Source organism: Heloderma suspectum, chromosome 17 (genome assembly GCF_057233095.1).
Source record: "Heloderma suspectum isolate Gila_16-S chromosome 17, 16-S_ref, whole genome shotgun sequence".
Lineage (NCBI taxonomy): Eukaryota > Metazoa > Chordata > Lepidosauria > Squamata > Helodermatidae > Heloderma > Heloderma suspectum.
This window is the reverse complement of record NC_139474.1, coordinates 21,435,942-21,453,820: the sequence shown is the minus strand read 5'-3', so window position 1 is coordinate 21,453,820 and position 17,879 is coordinate 21,435,942. Positions and strand designations below refer to the sequence as shown.

The window sequence follows — 17,879 nt, the reverse complement described above, 5'->3', positions numbered from 1 at the left end:
CATTCCCGTGTGCGTGCATGGGCGTAACGCACCCTGAGATACATTTGAGGAAGCAGCGGTGTCTCCCGTGGGTCTGCTGCAAGTAAACGCCGCGGTCACCGCAGGAGGAAAACCAGCATCTGCAATCATGCGGTGAGCCCGTGCAAGTGAGTTTTGCTCCTGCGAGGTCGGCCGCCCCTACTCGGCTCTGCACAGTTTAAACATGCTGGAGGGAATGATGCTAAAACAGGCCAAGTGCTATTCAAGCCCGTAGCGTGACCCATAGCACAGAAACAACAGGCGTCCCCCGCTGAAGGCCAACCACCTACTAAGTCCACGCCTGAGCAGGTGCTATGAACCCACGATTTATGAGCTGCTGTCCAGCTGTCTAGCCTGCTGCATCCCAGAGTATTTTCCCCTTCCTGCAATATGCTGGCAAGTCCAGGACAGTCTGCCATCCCCAAAACAACTTCCTTAGGATCAAAAAAGGAGTGAACCTGGGGTAGTATCCGATGTTAGCCCTACATAGAGTAGACCCATTGAAATGAACGAGACTTGAGTTAGTCACAAAGTCCCATTCATTTCAGTGGTTCTGCTCTACATCGGATTAATGTTGGATGCTACACTTGGAAGGCAACAGATACTGCAAATCAATCCAGTGATTACAGCCAAGGGCCATTTGCCAGTTGTTTAGAGTAGCTAGTCCATTGTCTACAGCATACCAGCTTTTTTACCCAGCATACCACTGGGCACTGCATCCCCTGGCCTTTCCGCTCCCCAGTCTCTTGGGCTGTCCCCCACCGCAGGCACCTCGAACTGAATGGTTATTAGCGGCCACGGGTCAGTGGCCCATTGGTGAACCCACCTCAGTGTCTGGAGATGGTTTTGGTAAGAAAGCCACTCTTAGATTGGTACAGTAGAGGGTGCCGGGGATGTATCCTTCACCGCCTCGGGAAGAGACGCTCTTCCTTACATGGGCGGCCTCTTCTTGGATGTATTCACCTGCAATTAACAGTTAATTAACAATTGAGGGGAAAGCACCAGACGATGGAGTTCAGCGGTGGATTACACGGGAAGGCGAAGCTTTAAGAAACAGCTCCTGAAGGACAAGGCAGGGAACAGAAGGCAAACCGATGTTCTTCAGGGCTGTTTTTCTCCCAACAGCTCCTTCTATTTTAAAATCATTTAGGGCACAACCCTATGCATGTATAGACAGAAATAAGGCCCATAAGGCCCAGCATGCCCCAGCCAGTTGGCTGGGGCATGCTGGGAGATGTAGGACTCATTTCTGTCTGTACATGCATAGGATTGCCCCTTATTTGAGTTGTTCCGGTCATACCCTACCTCCTTCCAGGAGTTGGGAGCGGGTATCAGTTTGAACGTCAACATTTGCACCATCTCCTGCACCTCCAGTTCAGTTGGTTAATCCCCACCTTGCCCTCTCTCTGGCCACCAAAAGCCAGCCTGAACTACGAAGGCCCCGTGCTATTTCCAGATGATGCGCGGACTTTGGCAAGTCTCACAGGGAAGAGTGAGGACGGCCTGAGCCCCAGAGGTATAAAACACCGTTTCCTTCTCCATACAAGCTGTTCGAAGTAGGGACAGGTGGGAATTTCAGTTCGGTTTGGTTCTGATAAGAATTGAACAACACTTACAAATTTCTCCATGTCCTGAATGGAAAGAACTTGAGATTTTAAAGAATCAAATAGGGGGAAAAACAAAACGGACAGATTCGTCCATCCAGACCCAGGGCTCTGAGTTATTAGCACTTGCAAGTCTGGCTTTGCATCCCTGCATAGTCAGCCGTGTTGTGGTGCTGAATTAGGGGCTTTTTTTTCTATCAGGGCTCCTCATCTTTAACAGCTGTATAGCAGGTAGGTACAAAAGATGAAGAATAGAACCATATAGTTATAAAGTGGCTATAATTGTGATTGAACCATATAAATATAGTATGTTTGTTATAAACCACCAATTACAACTGTTATAGCTGGTGGAATCCTGGCCATCAGGCAGGTACAAGATGGTCCTTTCCAGGCGGGGAATAGCTGTACCCATTGAATTCAAGCCAGTGCAGATGGTTGAAAATTTTGTTTTTGTTTTTTTTAATTTACCAGTATTTGCCAAGTTCATATTTGGGGGAGAAAGAACCTGAGATTTTGAACCTTCAAATGTGGGAGAAACATCATCCATCCCTAATTTGGGGGACATGCTGGGGAGTATGACACTTGCTGACAATCCACAACAGGTTTTCTCTCCTCTTGTTTCTCTTTGCTGGCCACTGCACAGACCAGTTGCCGAGCGCAAAGGCGCCTCCCACTTGCCCTCCAAGTAGCCGCAAGCCCCGGTGTACAGGCAACAGAAGCACCTTGCAAAGAGCAAAGCCCTTGTGGCTTCAGAGACACCAAGTCTGCTCGCTTTTTTCCAGGCTCCAGTTAAACATTTGCCAACGGGACACTCCCTTCCTGTTTCCAAATATGCCTCTCGCCTCCAGGCCGTTCAGACCAAGGGACAAAACAACACCCCTTCTCCAAGTTAAGACTCGGTGCAAAGGGTGAAATGAAGCCACAAGCCTGGCGAACCAGGGGCCTTCAGGCGAGGGCAACTGGAACATCCCCCTGACCTCGCTGTTGACAGTCCTCTCCCCCACGCCACCAGATGTGGTGAAACTCTCCCTACCACCCCATGCATCTGATGAAGTGGGCTACAGCCCAAGAAAGGACGTGCCAAAATAACTCTGCTCATCTTTAAGGTGCCACAAGGCTCTTGTTGTTTTTGCTGCAACAGACCAACGTGGCAACCCCCTGGAAATGGTTCATCTTCAGATGAACTGGCCAGCTGAAGGAGCAAGGACCGTTTCACACAGCCCTCTGGGCACACTGGTGCCACGCGGAAGACCAGACTCTGAGTCGCCCCTGGTCATGTGCACCCAGGCTGTACCTAGTTTCAGCATTCATTAACAAGCACCTTTTTTCCTTCTCGAAGTAGCCCAGCTGCTTGGCTGCATGCCTCTCTCCCTCTCTCCCTCCCTCTCTCTCTCTGCTCGACATACCCAAACATACAACATTTCCCACATGCCGAAAAAGTCTCTGGATCACGGCCAGCGCCTGTGGCTGTGGCAGTCTCCGGTGGCTGTGGTCACTTTGAAAAGCTCAGCCCCTCGGATGTGCCTTTCCACACTGAGCCATCAGGCACACCACCGACCACTCTGGCCTGCTGAGGACATCGGCACCCCGCAGGCGTCTATCCAGCCCCTTCCTGAAACTGGCGGGGAGCTGTACTCCTTCTCAGGTGGAGAAGGATCTTTGGAGGGTGCAGGGATGGGAATGAGTTGCTTTCAGTGGTTTCTACATCGAGTGCAAATGCTCTCTAAGCCTCCTCCGCCCGTGGAGGATGCACTTTGCCAAGTTCAATACCAAAATAAAGAGTGCAGAAGGTGGGATCACAGCTGTGCCCACCCATCCACCCCTCTGCATGGCAGCTGGCCTCAGGAGAAATGCCTCCTTGTACACAACGACCGTTCAGTGTGGGGGGCCCACTCTGACTCTACAGAGAACAGTCCTCTGCTATGGAGAGCTGGCAATGGGCCGGCCTCAACTGGAAGGTGCCCTCAGCGGGCTGCCCACTCCAAGCCTGGCTTAAAACCAAAGAACCCTAAGGAGGGACAGCACCACAGGGGCCCTGAAGTTGCTCATCTACAGGGAGAAGCACCTGGACAGCAGTTCCGAGTGGCAGGCCCACAGCTCACCTGGCCCCGGACTTCCCTGCCGTGGTGACAGGCGCCGCATTTCTATTCAGATTATAGTATTTCTTTCTAAATTCGCACTTTTACACAGTAAGTATTATGTGCAAGTTTTATGTGCATCTGTATCCTCTTTTGTCCCCTGTTTTGGGGGTGCATTTCCTCTTTTGGGGGGATGTGTAAGTGGCCACCCCAGGAAAAGGTGGGCAGGTCCCTTCTCCTGCTTTGCATCCAGCTGCCCTGGCTCCAGGAAATGTACCGGTGAATTATACAGGGTTCAGTGGCCCAGAACAAAACCACCCGCTCTCTTCTGCATGCAGCCACCCTTCGGAGGAGTCGCTAAGCAGCAGCAGCGGGCGCAGCAACACCGTGACAATGAATCCCGGCTCCCCCACCCAGCTGGGCACCTCCTAGAATTATCTCTGTAATCCCCCTCCTCGAATCCTAAAAATAGAAGAAGGGGGGGGGGAAGAAGCCTCTGCACACTGTGTTTCAAGAGTAATTCCCCGCCCTCCGTTAACAGGAGCCTTTTGTGAACATTGTGCTCGGCCGGTTACGTAAGCCAAAGAATATGGCCCAGCAACGGCTGTGGCGGACCATCTGCCCCGGCAACCATTGTTCAGGGCTTCCTGGCCCTCCTGCCCACAAAATGCCTTCAGACAGTTGCATTCAAGCATGTCAGGGAGCGTTCACCTTTCCCAGCCTCCTTGTCAGAGTCGGACCAGTTCCATTTTAAATCAACACTCTGACGAAGCTTTCTCAGGGAGAAATAGCCCAGAGAACCCTGAAATCGGAAAGATAGAACCAGGGATTAAGTCTAAAACACAGCCCACCGGGGCTTAGCCCCAGAACCTGTTTCTCTTTCATATTAACAAGCGAGAAGGGACAAGCAAGAGAAAGGCACAAAATAAACCTGTGGGGCATGTTTCAATGGCCCCATTTGTGCTCACCATGGAGGTGCATGCGGCAATGGCAAACTCTGAATATTTTATTTTAAAAATAACTTTGTGGGTCCCTTATCATCGGGCGTACCCCAAAATAGGCCTGTGAGGTGTATTCTGGACTTTGCATGTATGAATCACACTGCTCAAATGGAAGATCTGATTCCAGGTGTGAAGTCCAACATTATAAGCATAATTGTTGTTTAAAACCTAGAACATGATTCTAACCCTTAAAGGTGCAAAGATGGTGCATATCAGATTCTGAGCTTTGGGTTTTTTTCTTTTTTCATGAAAATCTATGTGTATTCAATGCATATTTTTCCAAATGTACGTACGCATCAATTGACCACATTTCTGAAATGTACACATTCTTCTCCCATCGATTAAAGCGCATTTGTGCACATTTTCCAAAAGTACACATTTTTTCATGTGCATTTTTCAAATATTTGCATGCTGTTGAAAACTTCTTTTTTCATCCACGAATCACATTGCTAGCTCATAAATGTACGGACTTCAACTGCAGATCACATCCGAGTCCATGTTCATGTACCAAAGGTGCAAACTGGGTAAATCCTGATCAAAAGCGAACTGAAATGAATTTCTCATGCATCCCTAAGAAAGCATGAAATGATGGGATACGGAGGCAAGTAGACCCTATCTCCCCATTAGCCAACACTACTGGGAGACCTTAACCCTTTTCATGTTGATCAGGGGTGTTGCCAGGCACTTAAAAGATTTGAGGCCCAGTCCTATAGGACACGTTGCCAAGAGAACACGGTGATCATAGCAAACACTCTTTTCCAGCAGCACAAGAGGCGACTCTACACATGGACATCACCAGATGGTCAATATCGAAATCAGATTGATTATGTCCTTTGCAGCCAAAGATGGAGAAGCTCTATAAAGTCAGTGAAAACAAGACCTGGAGCTGACTGTGGCTCAGATCATGAGCTTCTTGTTGCAAAATTTCGGCTTAAATTGAAGAACGTAGGGAAACCACTAAACCATTCAGGTATGACCTAAATCATAACCCTTATGAATATACAGTGGAGGTGAGGAATAGATTTCAGGGATTAGACCTGATAGACAGAGTGCCTGAGGAACTATGGACGGAGGTCCATAACATTGTTCAGGAGGCAGCAACTCAATCCATCCCAAAGAAAAAGAAATGCAAGAAAGCAAAGTGGCTGTCTGAGGAGGCTTTAGAAGTAGCTGAGGAAAGGAGGGAGGCGAAAAGCAAGGGAGAAAGGGGAAGATATATCCAACTGAATGCAGAGTTCCAGAGAATGGCAAGGAGAGACAAGAAGGCCTTCTTAAATGAACAATGCAAAGAAATCGAGGAAAACAACAGAATGGGAAAGACTAGAGATCTCTTCAAGAAAATTGGAGATCTCAAGGGAACGTTTTGTGCAAAGACGAGCATGATAAAGGACAAAGAAGGCAGGAACCTAACAGAAGCAGATGAGATTAAGAAGAGGTGGCAAGAATACACAGAAGAACTATACAGGAAAGATCTGAATGTCCCTGATAGCCATGATAGTGCGGTCACTGAACTTGAGCCGGACATCCTCGAGAGTGAAGTCAAGTGGGCCTTAGGAAGCATTAGTAACAACAAAGCTAGCGGAGATGACAGTATTCCAGCTGAGCTATTTAAAATCCTAAAAGATGATGCTGTTAAAGTGCTGCATTCAATATGCCAACAAATTTGGAACACTCAACAATGGCTGCAAGACTGGAAAAGGTCAGTTTACATTCCAATTCCAAAGAAGGGCAACGCCAAAGAGTGTTCAAACTACCGCACAATTGCGCTCATTTCACATGCCAGCAAGGTGATGCTCAAAATCCTACAAGCTAGGCTTCAGCAATATGCGAACCGAGAACTACCGGAAGTACAAGCTGGGTTTCGAAGAGGCAGAGGAACTAGAGATCAAATCGCCAACATTCGCTGCATCATGGAGAAAGCAAGAGAATTCCAGAAAAGGGTCTATTTCTGCTTCATTGACTACGCTAAAGCCTTTGATTGTGTGGATCACAACAAACTGTGGCAAATTCTTAAAGTGATGGGAGTACCAGACCACCTTACCTGTCTCCTGAGAAACCTGTACGAGGGCCAAGAAGCAACAGTAAGAACACATGGAACAACCGAGTGGTTCAAAATTGGGAAAGGAGTACGACAAGACTGCATATTGTCACCCTGCTTATTTAACTTATACGCAGAGTACTTCATGAGAAACGCTGGGTTGGATGAATCACAGGTCAGAATTAAGATTGCTGGGAGAATTATCAACAACCTCCGATATGCAGACGATACCACCCTAATGGCAGAAAGCGAAGAGGATCTCCAGAGCCTCTTGTTGAGGGTGAAAGAGGAGAGTGCAAAAGCTGGTTTGAAACTCAACATTAAAAAATGAAGATCATGGCATCTGGCCCCATCACTTCCTGGCATATAGAAGGGGAAGAAATGGAAGCAGTGACAGATTTTACTTTCTTGGGCTCCAGGATCACCGCAGATGGTGACTGTAGCCATGAAATTAAAACACGCTTGCTCCTGGGGAGGAAAGCTATGGCAAACCTAGACAGCATAGTAAGAAGCAGAGACATCACCTTGCCGACAAAGGTCCGTCTAATCAAAGCTATGGTTTTCCCAGTAGTAACGTATGGCTGTGAGAGCTGGACTATAAGGAAGGCTGAGCACCGAAGAATCGATGCTTTCGAACTGTGGTGCTGGAGAAGACTCTTACGCGTCCCCTGGACTGCAAGGAGGTCCAATCAGTCAATCCTAAAGGAAATCAAGCCTGACTGCTCACTGGAAGGACAGATCCTGAAGCTGAAGCTCCAATATTTTGGCCACCTAATGCGAAGAGAAAACTCTCTGGAAAAGACCCTGATGCTGGGAAAGACTGAAGGCAAAAGGAGAAGGGGACGGCAGAGGATGAGATGGCTAGATAGCATCACCGATGCAATGAATATGAACTTGAGCACACTCCGGGAGAGAGCGCAGGACAGGAAGGCCTGGCGTGCTATGGTCCATGGGGTCACGAAGAGTCAGACACGACTGAACGACTGAACAACAACAACAACAACCTATAGGACACAAACCTGCACATGCTAATTTATATCTATAGGTGCACATTTAGAAATAATTATTAGCATTTATTTAAATTTCACAGGAAGAAGAGCCAGCCCATTCATTTCTCATCCAAATAATATCAAATGGAAAGAATGCTTCAATTAATTGGCACCCTGACCCTGTTTATCCCCAATCCAGTGAGGATTCCCCCCACACACACCAAGCTTCCTTTCCATGCAGGGGAAGTTTCTGGTGGTGTGGGGGGAGTTGCAGCATGTGGGAAGTTAACCTTCCTCAGTTCCAGCCCCCCCTGAAAATCACCCCCTGCATAGCAATTAAGCTTAGGAGCAAAAAAGAAAACCCCTTCCATGGACACCAATGGACACCCAGGGCTCTGCTGAACAGAACTGGGCCCCTGCAAAATAAGATTCAATCCCTGGTGTTGAATTGGTACCCACAGACGCTCGCGAGCAGTGTCAGGCCGCCTGCAGCTGAGAGTGTGTGGCAGGATCTCTACAGACGCTTCTGGGTGAGATGGGGGTGAGGGAGCACAAAACGGAGCCCCAAAGGCAGTTACACTGCTGCTGGGACAAGCTCCCCGTCACCTCGCGTGGCTCACAGGAATGGCTTCAGGGCCTCCAATCGCACCTCCTCCCTTTCCATGGGATCTCAACCACCTTAAAGGGAAAATACGTTTCTTGGAGGATGCCTCCCCCCACCCCTGCACAGACCCAGACTCGGCCCTTTCCCCAGTACCTGGAATGCACTGCAGTGCCGGGCGGTTTCTGTTCCTCTTGCCACTCATGTCGGGGGACTTTGGAGTCTTGAGCTGCAAGCACAGAAGAGAAGGTGGTGGCCCTCGGCGCGGCTCCATCTGGCAAAGGCCTGGGCCAGCGGGACCTTTGGTCTGATCCGGCGAGGCCACGTCCTGACGGTCTCAAGCAATGCCCAGGGGCGGCGTGAGCTCCAGGGGCAGCAGCACCAGGGCCGAGGGAAGAGGCCGTGCACAACCTGACATCCCCGGCCTCTGAATGTTCAGCCCGTTCCTTGGCGGCAGGAGGTCCTGGCAGGTTGCACGCGGGGGAGTTTCTCTCCCCTTTTGAGGAGGCTGAGGAGTTTCTCTTCCCTTTTATAGATAGATTTAAACCCAGCACCCTTGAGCTGGAGCCGGTTGGCCTAAATCAAAGACGTCCTGGACAGATACTTGTCCCGTCTTTTTTTGGACAGAGTCCAATAAGAGCTACACAAAATCCCGCAGAGATCTTTCTCAGGCCTTATTAAAAACCCTTTTGGCTTCCCTTGAAACGGTTCAAGGGAAGAATCCCCAAATTCACACATAATTTCACTTTAGTGACCTTTCAGTGCTTTTTCAGCTCTTGACCGTCCTTTATAGTTCCTCTGTGAACCCCTTCCAACCAGTCAGTTACCTGGTATGAGGGCACTGAACTAATAAGAAGAAGCAGAAGTTACTGGATAAACAGGCATGAACTGAATAATCTGAAGAGAGGCTCCATATATGCGATGTATTGACTGATTTATGAAATCATTTCTATCCCAACTTCCAGGGAACGTTACCCAGCATGTGGCAGTTTACAAATAAAATTTCAAAACACATAAATACATAATAATTACACAATCATGGGGAAAAAATCACATCCCTTAAATAATAAACAGCAACTATAAGATGATGATGAGAGAGAGAGAGAGATGAGAAAGAGATGATAGACAGACAGACAGACAGACAGAGAGAATTAGTGAGCTACTGATAGCACCGTATCGTTTATTTTTGCCTGGGTTTTGTTATTTTCTATCCTGCATACTAGCGTTGCATTTGTATTTAATTTTTTTAAAGCATCTACATCAGTGCTCCGTATACACCATATCAGTAATCCTTACAACAGCCCTGTAAAGCAGGCCAGTATTATCCCCAGTGTTACATTATAGATGAGGGACTGAAGCCAGAAAGAGCAGCTTGCCCCAAACCAACTGGAAGGCAGTGGCGTTTCAACTCATCCTGGTGTCCCCCCCTCCTCCTCCTTGCAAATGCAATTGTAGGCTGCATCCATAGAAGTATAGTTTCAAATCATGGGAAGGAACAGTTCCCTCCGTGATGGTGAGGCCTCACCTTGAATACCGTGTCCAGCTCTGGGCACCACGCTTGAAGAAGGATTCAGATACATTGGAACGAGTCCAGAGAAAGGCAGCAAAGATGATCAGCGGTCTAGAAACTACACCCTATGAGGAAAGATTGAGGGAACTGGGTACGTTTAGCCTTGAGAAGAGAAGACTGAGGGGGATAGGGTGGCGCTCGGCAAAGACCTCAGGGGTTGTCGCACAGAAGAGGGCCGCAGCCACGACTCTGGCATCCAAGACTGCAGGACACAAAATAATGGGCTAAGTTACAGGAAGTCAGTTTTGGGTTGAACTTCAGGAGAAACCGTCTCATGGCCAGAGCAGTCAGACAAGAGAACCAGCTGCCTAGGGAGGTCCTGGGCTCTCCGTCCCTGGAGGTATTCAAGCAGAGACTGGACAGCCATCTGTCAGGGAGGCTTTAAACTGGACTCCTGCACTGAGCAGGGGGTTGAACGCTATGGTCTCTCCCGCTCTAGGATTCCTCCTTGCCCACTCCCCTTTCTGAACTTCTAGGAGCCAATGCTGCCCTGCCTCCCCTCCTTCCTATTGCTCCTGCTTGCCATCTCCCGCCCTGTGGGGGACTTCCCTTTTTGGAAGGTTGTGCCAGCTGTGCATCTTGGGAGGATGCTCCTTTTCCCCAAAGTTCTTCCATAGTTCCAAGGTCGTCCACGTTTGTGCCGAGCTGCTCACATAATACTTGCCCCCACAAACCTCCTTCTTCACAGGGCACCACTTCGGTCTCACCCCAAGAGAAAGAGCGCAAAAGGCTTTGAGTCTCCCAGACACTTCATTAAAATGTTCCCATTTTGCAGGTGGGAAACTGAGAGCAGGGCTTGCCCAAGGCCATCTGCACGCTTCAAAGGGAAGGTGAGAGAGGAACCGGGGATGTCGGATGGACACATCCAGCCTGCAATCCTGAGACCTCCCCAGAATAATTCATGGACTCGGCTTTGCATGCGAGGAGGTCCCAGGTTCAATCCTAGGTCTGTTGTGGAAAATACTTTTTCCTGCCTGAGATGCCAGAGAGCAATTACTGCCTGTCACAGGAGATGGCAGGGAGCTAGATGGACAAAGGGCCTGACCAGCTTGACAGCATCTTCCGATGCTTGCCGAAAAACCTCTTGCTTGGCCCAGAACAGGACTACTGCTTAACAGTGCAGGATGTCCCTCTTAACACAGGCCCACTAGAGAACGCAGACAGACAGATCCCTGCAGCATCACTGTTGATTCAAACCTGCTGCAGAAGTCAGCAACTGGGAAAAAAAAAACCCATGCCGCCGCCCCCTGTCCCCCTGTCCTTAGGAGCAAAGGGTGAATTCAGACAGGCTACCTGGGACTAGACAGTGCGCCCTGCAGAATCCGGAAAGAAGGAAGAGCATCTCATGTGCTACAGGGAAGGGCCACAGCTCCGCGCAAGAGCCCCCGCTCTGCACGCCCAGGGCCCCAAGTTCCAGGTAGGGCTGTGAAAGACCCCCAACTGAGACCCTGGAGAGCTGCTGCTGCCAGTCAGTGTCGACAAAACTGGGCTAGATGGACCAAGGGTCTGACTTGGTATAAAGGCAGCTTCCAATGTTCCAATTTCATTCAGCCCTTTCTTCAGAATTCATGAGGACTGGAACCTTACTTTGCTATTAGGAGAAGGACCCTAATTTAGTGGTAGAGCCCCTACCTTGCATGCAGAAGAACCCAGGTTCAATCCTTGGCATCTCCAGGTAGGACAGGAAAGACTCCCATCTGAGACCCTGGATAGCAGCTGCCAGTCAGGGTAGACAAGACTGTGCTAGATGGACAGGGGTGAGGTGGGGATCTTGCTCGGTATAAAGTATCGCGTGTTCAGCAGCACGTTTCATAGACCTGTATTTCTACCATCATCATGCACTTCAAGCAAAGGGCTTATCAAATGCCAAACACTCGTTCCAAGCTTCTTATCCAGAGCAAATGGTTGTTCTTGACGTGAACTGCATTTGCCATTTTAATGTCCATTCCCCCAATTTTAGGAGACCCTCTGGGAGCTCTTCACAATCCGTTTCCTTTCTTTTTAATCACATTTTTATTCCAAGCTTCCTCCGAAGATCTCAAGAGCAGTGTACATAGAGTTCCCCCATCTTATCCTCACAGCAACCCTGCAAGGCAGAGTAGGCTGAAACGGCATGACTGACTCAAAGCTTCACATGCTAATAGAGACCCAAACACAAGTCTGCCCAGTCCTAATCTAACACACTGAGATTGGGTTGGCTGTGTGCTAAAAAGCGAAGCGTGGTGTAAACAATCTGAGGATTGCCTCATAAAGGACTTTCCCCCTCACCCTCCTAGGAAAAATCAAGGTGTTGATTTTCATCTCTATCTTGCCTCTCTTGCCATCAGAATTTCTGGTTTAATTCATGCCCTCCCTCTCCAGCTCAGATGGCTGGCTTCTTTGGTGCATATTTCTGCTTCAGTTTGGAAAACGTTCTTGGATTATGCAAAGAATGCTGGAAGGGAGATGGAGGGAGAGCGAGACATGGAAAGACAGAGAGAGAGAGAGCATAGAGTCAAGGAAGATACTCAGACCTGCCTTGGAAATGCATAAGAGAGTATGCATAAAATAAACCCTTAAAATGCTGCCAAGGTGTGCTCTTTTGCCAAGGACTGGAGCCACAATCGCAAACCTGCTTTATCTGCCATTCCTCCTCAGAAGCATTGCTAGCGAACGTAAGTGTCCAAAATCTGCAGCCAGTTCATAGCTGCAGTTATGGAATTCAGCACTCAGGCCAAGACTGGGTTTCCTAGCTACCAGCTCAAAAGCCAGCATCGGAGCCAAGAGAGCCAGGGTTTGCTTGTTTTTAAATTCTTTGTAAAAGTTTGTGAATCATTAATGGGAAAGTTGCCCTGTTGAAGCACTCCATGGCCGAGTACACGATGTACAACAAAAAACACGCACTTCTAAAATTATCACCACTTTTTGTCCTCTCTCTCTTTTTTTTAAGGCTAATGTTTGGAAACAGGCATAAAAGTTTAGATGCTGGGGACTGCCCTTCTAAAGTTATGCAAGACATTGGATGTATAAGAACACAAGGCAATGCAGTGTGTGTTTAAATCCAAGTAATATTTTATTCCTGGCCAAAGAAAACAAAGGCCAGTAGTTGGATGTTTTCTTGTTGTTTAAAATAAGTGAATGTATATTATTTCCAAGCATTTAAGGGGAAAATTCTTTGTCATGACAGCTGGTCAGCACTCAGTTTTACTGTCTCCCCATCTCCCCAGTCCAAAACTTACGAGAGGCACAATCCATTGGGAAGTTCTCCTGCAGCAGCCCCTTTGAAATATGCAGCACTGTTCATTTCGAGGGGGCTTTGTTGCGGAGGCACTTGGGAATTGTTTTCTTTGGTATTGACACGGTTCAACAAAAAACACTCACTTCTAAAATTATCAGGGCCTTAAAAAAAAATGCCAACGTTTGGAATCAAACATAAAAGTTTGGGAGTTAAATCCAACTGGAGGTTTTTGCGGAGCAGGGAAGGGGGCATTTTACAAAATTTGCTTCCATTCTGGAGAGTTAAAAATTCCAGCCTGTGTGTTCTGGGTTAAAGGGAAGTATGCTGAAGCTCAGGACATAAATAACAAGTTAAATGCCTGCAAAACATTGTAACCTGCTTCTGGGGTTATTTCGGAAGGCCTCCTAGAAAATGCAGATGCCACCCTGGACCATATGTATGTCTGTGCATCGAATGCAGAATTAACCCACCTCCACCAGAAGAGGTAACTGGATATTCCAAGGGTAGCAGGATGTCATCATAACTCACTTGCCTTTCTGCTTACAAAACCAGGTACCAACAAAAGAAATGCAGGTGGGGTTGGAGGGGGTGCATTTAAGTGTCTTTTTCCAATTTCTAGAAAGTTAAGAGGGAGCCTACAACATTAATATGGGGAGTGGGGGTGAATCTACTGCTATCTCCTTAATTCCACAGAACACCATGCAATGTAACCAGAACACGACCAAGTCTAAAGGCGCAGTCCTGTGCACGTTTAGACAGAAAAAAAGTCCTACAACTGCCTAAACGTCCATAGGACTGTGTCTTGGCGAGACAGATCCTAAATACCCAGTGGATAGCCTGCCCACGATTCATGATTTTGGACACAGAATCATAGAATAGTAGGGTTGGAAGGGGCCTATAAGACCATCGAGTCCAAGCCCCTGTTCAATGCAGGAATTCTCTTTTTATGCCCTTAGAATGACTCCCAGCAGGAAAAAAAAAAAATCTGTTGCCCTCGTTGCACACGCACACGCACGCACGCACGCAACGCACGTTCCTCGACCCACCCCTCTAAAATAAATAAATAAATAAATAAATACAAAATCTCAAAGGGCAAAGTATCCCTCGACTTACCCCTGTATCCTGAAGATGTTGCTTAATTTTAAAGGAGTTCTTGGACATGGAAAGCATGGTACCGTTTCTTCGTGCCCCATAAAAAAATAAAGTGGGGGGATATATAATATTCTTCTTTAAAAGGGAGGCCGTTGAAGAGAGGAGGGGTGTATGCCTAAAATCCAGAGCGAGAGCAAGGGCGAGGAGCTCTCCAGTTCCCAGGGATGCCGCGCGGGGAGGCGCTCCGCGCCCAGATGTCCTGAACTGCGGCTGTTTTGTTTTGTTTTGTTTTGTTCTGTTCTTGGTGCAGGCTAAAACGAAGCGGGGCTGCTTTGTATGCGGCGAGGCCCTCCGTTCACAGACTGGATGGATGTTGAGCGGGTTCCCTCCCCAGCCAGCGAGCGAGCGGTCGTGCAGTCTTTGGAGAGGGAGGAAGAGGAGATCCGGCTGAGGAAGGCTTGGAGAGGGCTGGCCCGGGGCGCGTGATGGCTCCTGTTTCGCCCCCTGCAATGCGCGATGGGGGCTTTCGAGTCGTTCTCCTCCCTCCCTCCCTCCTTCCTTCTCCCCCAGCTCCCCTCGTGCTGACCCGCGAGTCCTGCTCTCGGGGACCCGGGCAGGAGCGTTCGATCGCCCTGGTGAAATTGACACCCCGCTGAAGCGCCCAGCGGGGCGGGTGAAATTGACACGGCGCCAGCCAGGCAGCGCGCCGCCCCACGCGGCTGCGGGGGGGGGGGAGGCGCGCCCGTCCACTCCTTCGCTCCCCCTCCCTGGCTGCCCGAAGACGGGCTGCCGCGCCTGCGGTCGTCACGCCGCGCCCTCGAAGCGCGTGCGGGGAGCGCAAGGGCAGGCCCCTGCCCCGAGGAGATGACACCGCCCACCTGGTAAGAAAAGGAAATTTCGCAGGGCATCGTCAGTGATTCGGCGTGGCACGTGCCGGGGTGACCCAGGAGGCGTCAAGAGGCTTCTGACAAAGCCCCACCCCAAGGGCGGCATGGGATAAAGGGGAGGGCCTGTTCTGGGCCAGTAACTGGGGGAAGAACAGAAAAGCAGGGAGGAGGGAGGAAGAAACGGGCCGTTCTTGCAACGGAGGGGTGTGAAGAGTGCCCCCCAAAGGATCTGTGCATATGGTCAGGTAGGATGGGAGCTGTAGTCCAAGCATCTGGAGGGACCAGGCTGCAAGGCTAAAGAGTGCTGTGTGGCCAAAAGCGGTGCCGTCCATCCTGCCGCCTCACTGCGCTCCGTGCACAGCCAGCCCTTGGCGATGACAGAAACGCACTTTGCACATGTTTAGGTGCCATCTGTTACTTCTTGTGTGTCTGCTGCTTGACCTTTAGTGTTGAAACAGGAGCCATGGCTCAATGTTCAAATCCTTCCTTAAAACCCGTTGTGCCATGTCCTCGCCCCAAAGCCTCTTGATTTCGGTGGCCACGGGTTCTGCTCTCAAACGTATGAAGAAATGAAGATGAGATGGGCTCTGAGCCCATGCAGAGAAAGTCTCTTTCACTGCTAGCATGTAGCAACAGACTACCCCCCCCCCACACACACACACAGGGTTCGCACAACACATTAACCCACACTCAGTGGTTGAGTGGGGTTGTTTGTTGAACCATTTCATTTATTATATTTCTATATTGCCCCATAGCCAAAGCTCTCTAGGCAGTTCACAATTTTTTAAAAAACAAACAACATTAACATACATTATATAAAGTATAACACCACACCATGGGTTAGCGTGTTGTCTGAACATAGGACATGTTTGGTGTACTGGTGAGAATGCTGGACTGGGAGCCAGGAGATCTGGGTTCTAGTCCCCACTCGGCCATGGGAGCTCACTGGATGACTTTGGGCCAGTCACAGACTCTCAGCCCAACCTACCTCACAGGCTTGTTGTTGTGAGGATAAAATGGGGAAGAGAATAATGTAAGCTGCCTTGGGTTCCTCGCAAGAGGAAAAAAATGCAATAAATAAATAATTTTGATAAATGATAAATGTTCTGCAGAGTGGGTTGTTAACCATGCAGTGTGGCTTATTTTTCCTCAAACAAGCCGCCTTGAGAAACCATGGTTTGTTGTTGGGTTGTTCAGGGTGGTTAACAACCCATACTGCATGGTTAACAAGCCACCCTGCAGAGAACGTCCCGGGTACAGACAACGTGCTAACCCACGGTTCAACTGAGTGTGGGTTAGCATGTTGTGTGACCAGCCCCAGTGAGAAGGGGGGTGGGTGGGAAGGGGAGAGAAGCTTGCAGGAAAAGATTGTGCCTTCTCAGAGCCGGCCCTTCCAGTAGGCAGAGTGAGGCTGCTGGTTTGGGGTGTCCTGACAGGGCAGCAGCTTGGTAGCTATTTAGATTATTTTTATGCCCAGGGAGAGGTGCTCACAGGGTGTTCTGCCTCTGCTGCCAGAACAACTTGACCTGCCCTTTGGGCACCATGTATCTTGAGGAATGGGGGGGGGTCATTTGCTGCCCCATCTCAGGGCTGACCCTGCGCCTTCTAGACATGTTAAAGCCCCGATTGTTGTCAAAATCAAGCAACAGGCGAGAGGGAAAACTGGAGAATCAGGATGCTTCTTAGTCTCCCCGCTCTGGTCTCTCTACTGCCCTGGGGAAGTACCTTCATTTCTTCCTGCGAGAAGAGAGGGAGGGGGCTGCGGTGGTTGAGAAGTTAATGTTTAGAGGAAAGGCCTTTGCTAGGAAGGAGCAAAGTGTTGCTCTTATCTATCGGGAAGCCCACAGAGTGTCTGTCAAGGACATCCTGCAACACTCCAATTGTTTCCTGCGCATCCGTCTCAAGCCATGCTCTTTGCACTCTCAGTCATTAATTCTCATTGATAACCTGCCACAATTGTGGGCCATCCCATGTGCTAGGTTTAAATCATCCACATGAGCAAAACGAACCTGGTGACTAGATCAAAAAGGTCTACATTCTGAAGGTGGGGTTTGCATTGCCATGGCGCAAAAGGCGTGATTGTTTCAGCACAGGTCAAGTAGAGGTAACTCTAACCCTAACCGTCTTCTACACATTTTATGATCAGCGTGGCCATGCACAGCAAGACTAACATTGATTCCTTGATAAAGCAGAGATGGCTGAAAGATGAGCATTGATGTCTGGTGCCTAGTAGCTACGGACAAGACACACTGTACCCACTTTGGTGGGAGCTGGAGAGAAACTGCCTGTTGAAGTTAGAATGTAGTGAGCCAGAATGCTGAGCTTTTACATTAAAAAAAGGGGGGTTGCTGGAAGGCCAGGTAGATTTGCTGCTGCCCTAAAGACAGTTTGTTCCTGCTCAACTGGCATGCTATAAATGAAATCAATATTTCATTATTTCAGAACCACTCTGAGGTTCCAGCACTCTCTCCTTCTCCTCCTCCTCACAAAGAAGCTGAAAGCTCCCTCTCACAGCTCTGAGCGAGGAAGGCCCAATGAATTTGCCACTCCCTGCCTGGAGGGTTTCATCATATAAGAGAAGGGAAAGCACAAGGACTGAGCCCAGGAGGGGAATGCAAGCTGAAATTTGAACTGGATGCTTGCCTGCTAAAGCTGAGCCCTTGCGCTCGGCATGAGCCCTTGCGCTCGGCAGTCATAGTGTGTAGCCCACATGGATAATAAAAGTGCAAGGTCCTTTCCCCTGGCTGGAGAAAGTCTGTCCTAGCTCAGGAAACCTCTTGCATA

The 17,879-nt window shown here is 49.1% G+C and overlaps 1 protein-coding gene across 2 annotated transcripts in view; it reads right to left on the bottom strand.

The window, feature by feature from the left end:
• The window catches only part of MTMR11 (myotubularin related protein 11), a 42,872-nt gene extending 27,882 nt beyond the window's left edge, over window positions 1–14,990 (bottom strand). The window contains exons 1-4 of one of the 2 annotated variants that reach the window (XM_084824690.1): window positions 11,532–12,081; window positions 9,855–9,964; window positions 8,486–8,558; window positions 845–981 (exon numbers count right to left, since the gene is read on the bottom strand). In XM_084824690.1, the coding sequence (XP_084680816.1) occupies window positions 845–981; window positions 8,486–8,534 (186 nt within the window). In that variant the 5' untranslated portion in view covers window positions 8,535–8,558; window positions 9,855–9,964; window positions 11,532–12,081. Of the gene's footprint in view, window positions 1–844; window positions 982–8,485; window positions 8,559–9,854; window positions 9,965–11,531; window positions 12,082–14,229 lie in introns of those variants that run through there. The other variant, XM_084824689.1, reaches the window with a different exon arrangement.
• Between the last annotated feature and the right edge of the window lie 2,889 nt (window positions 14,991–17,879).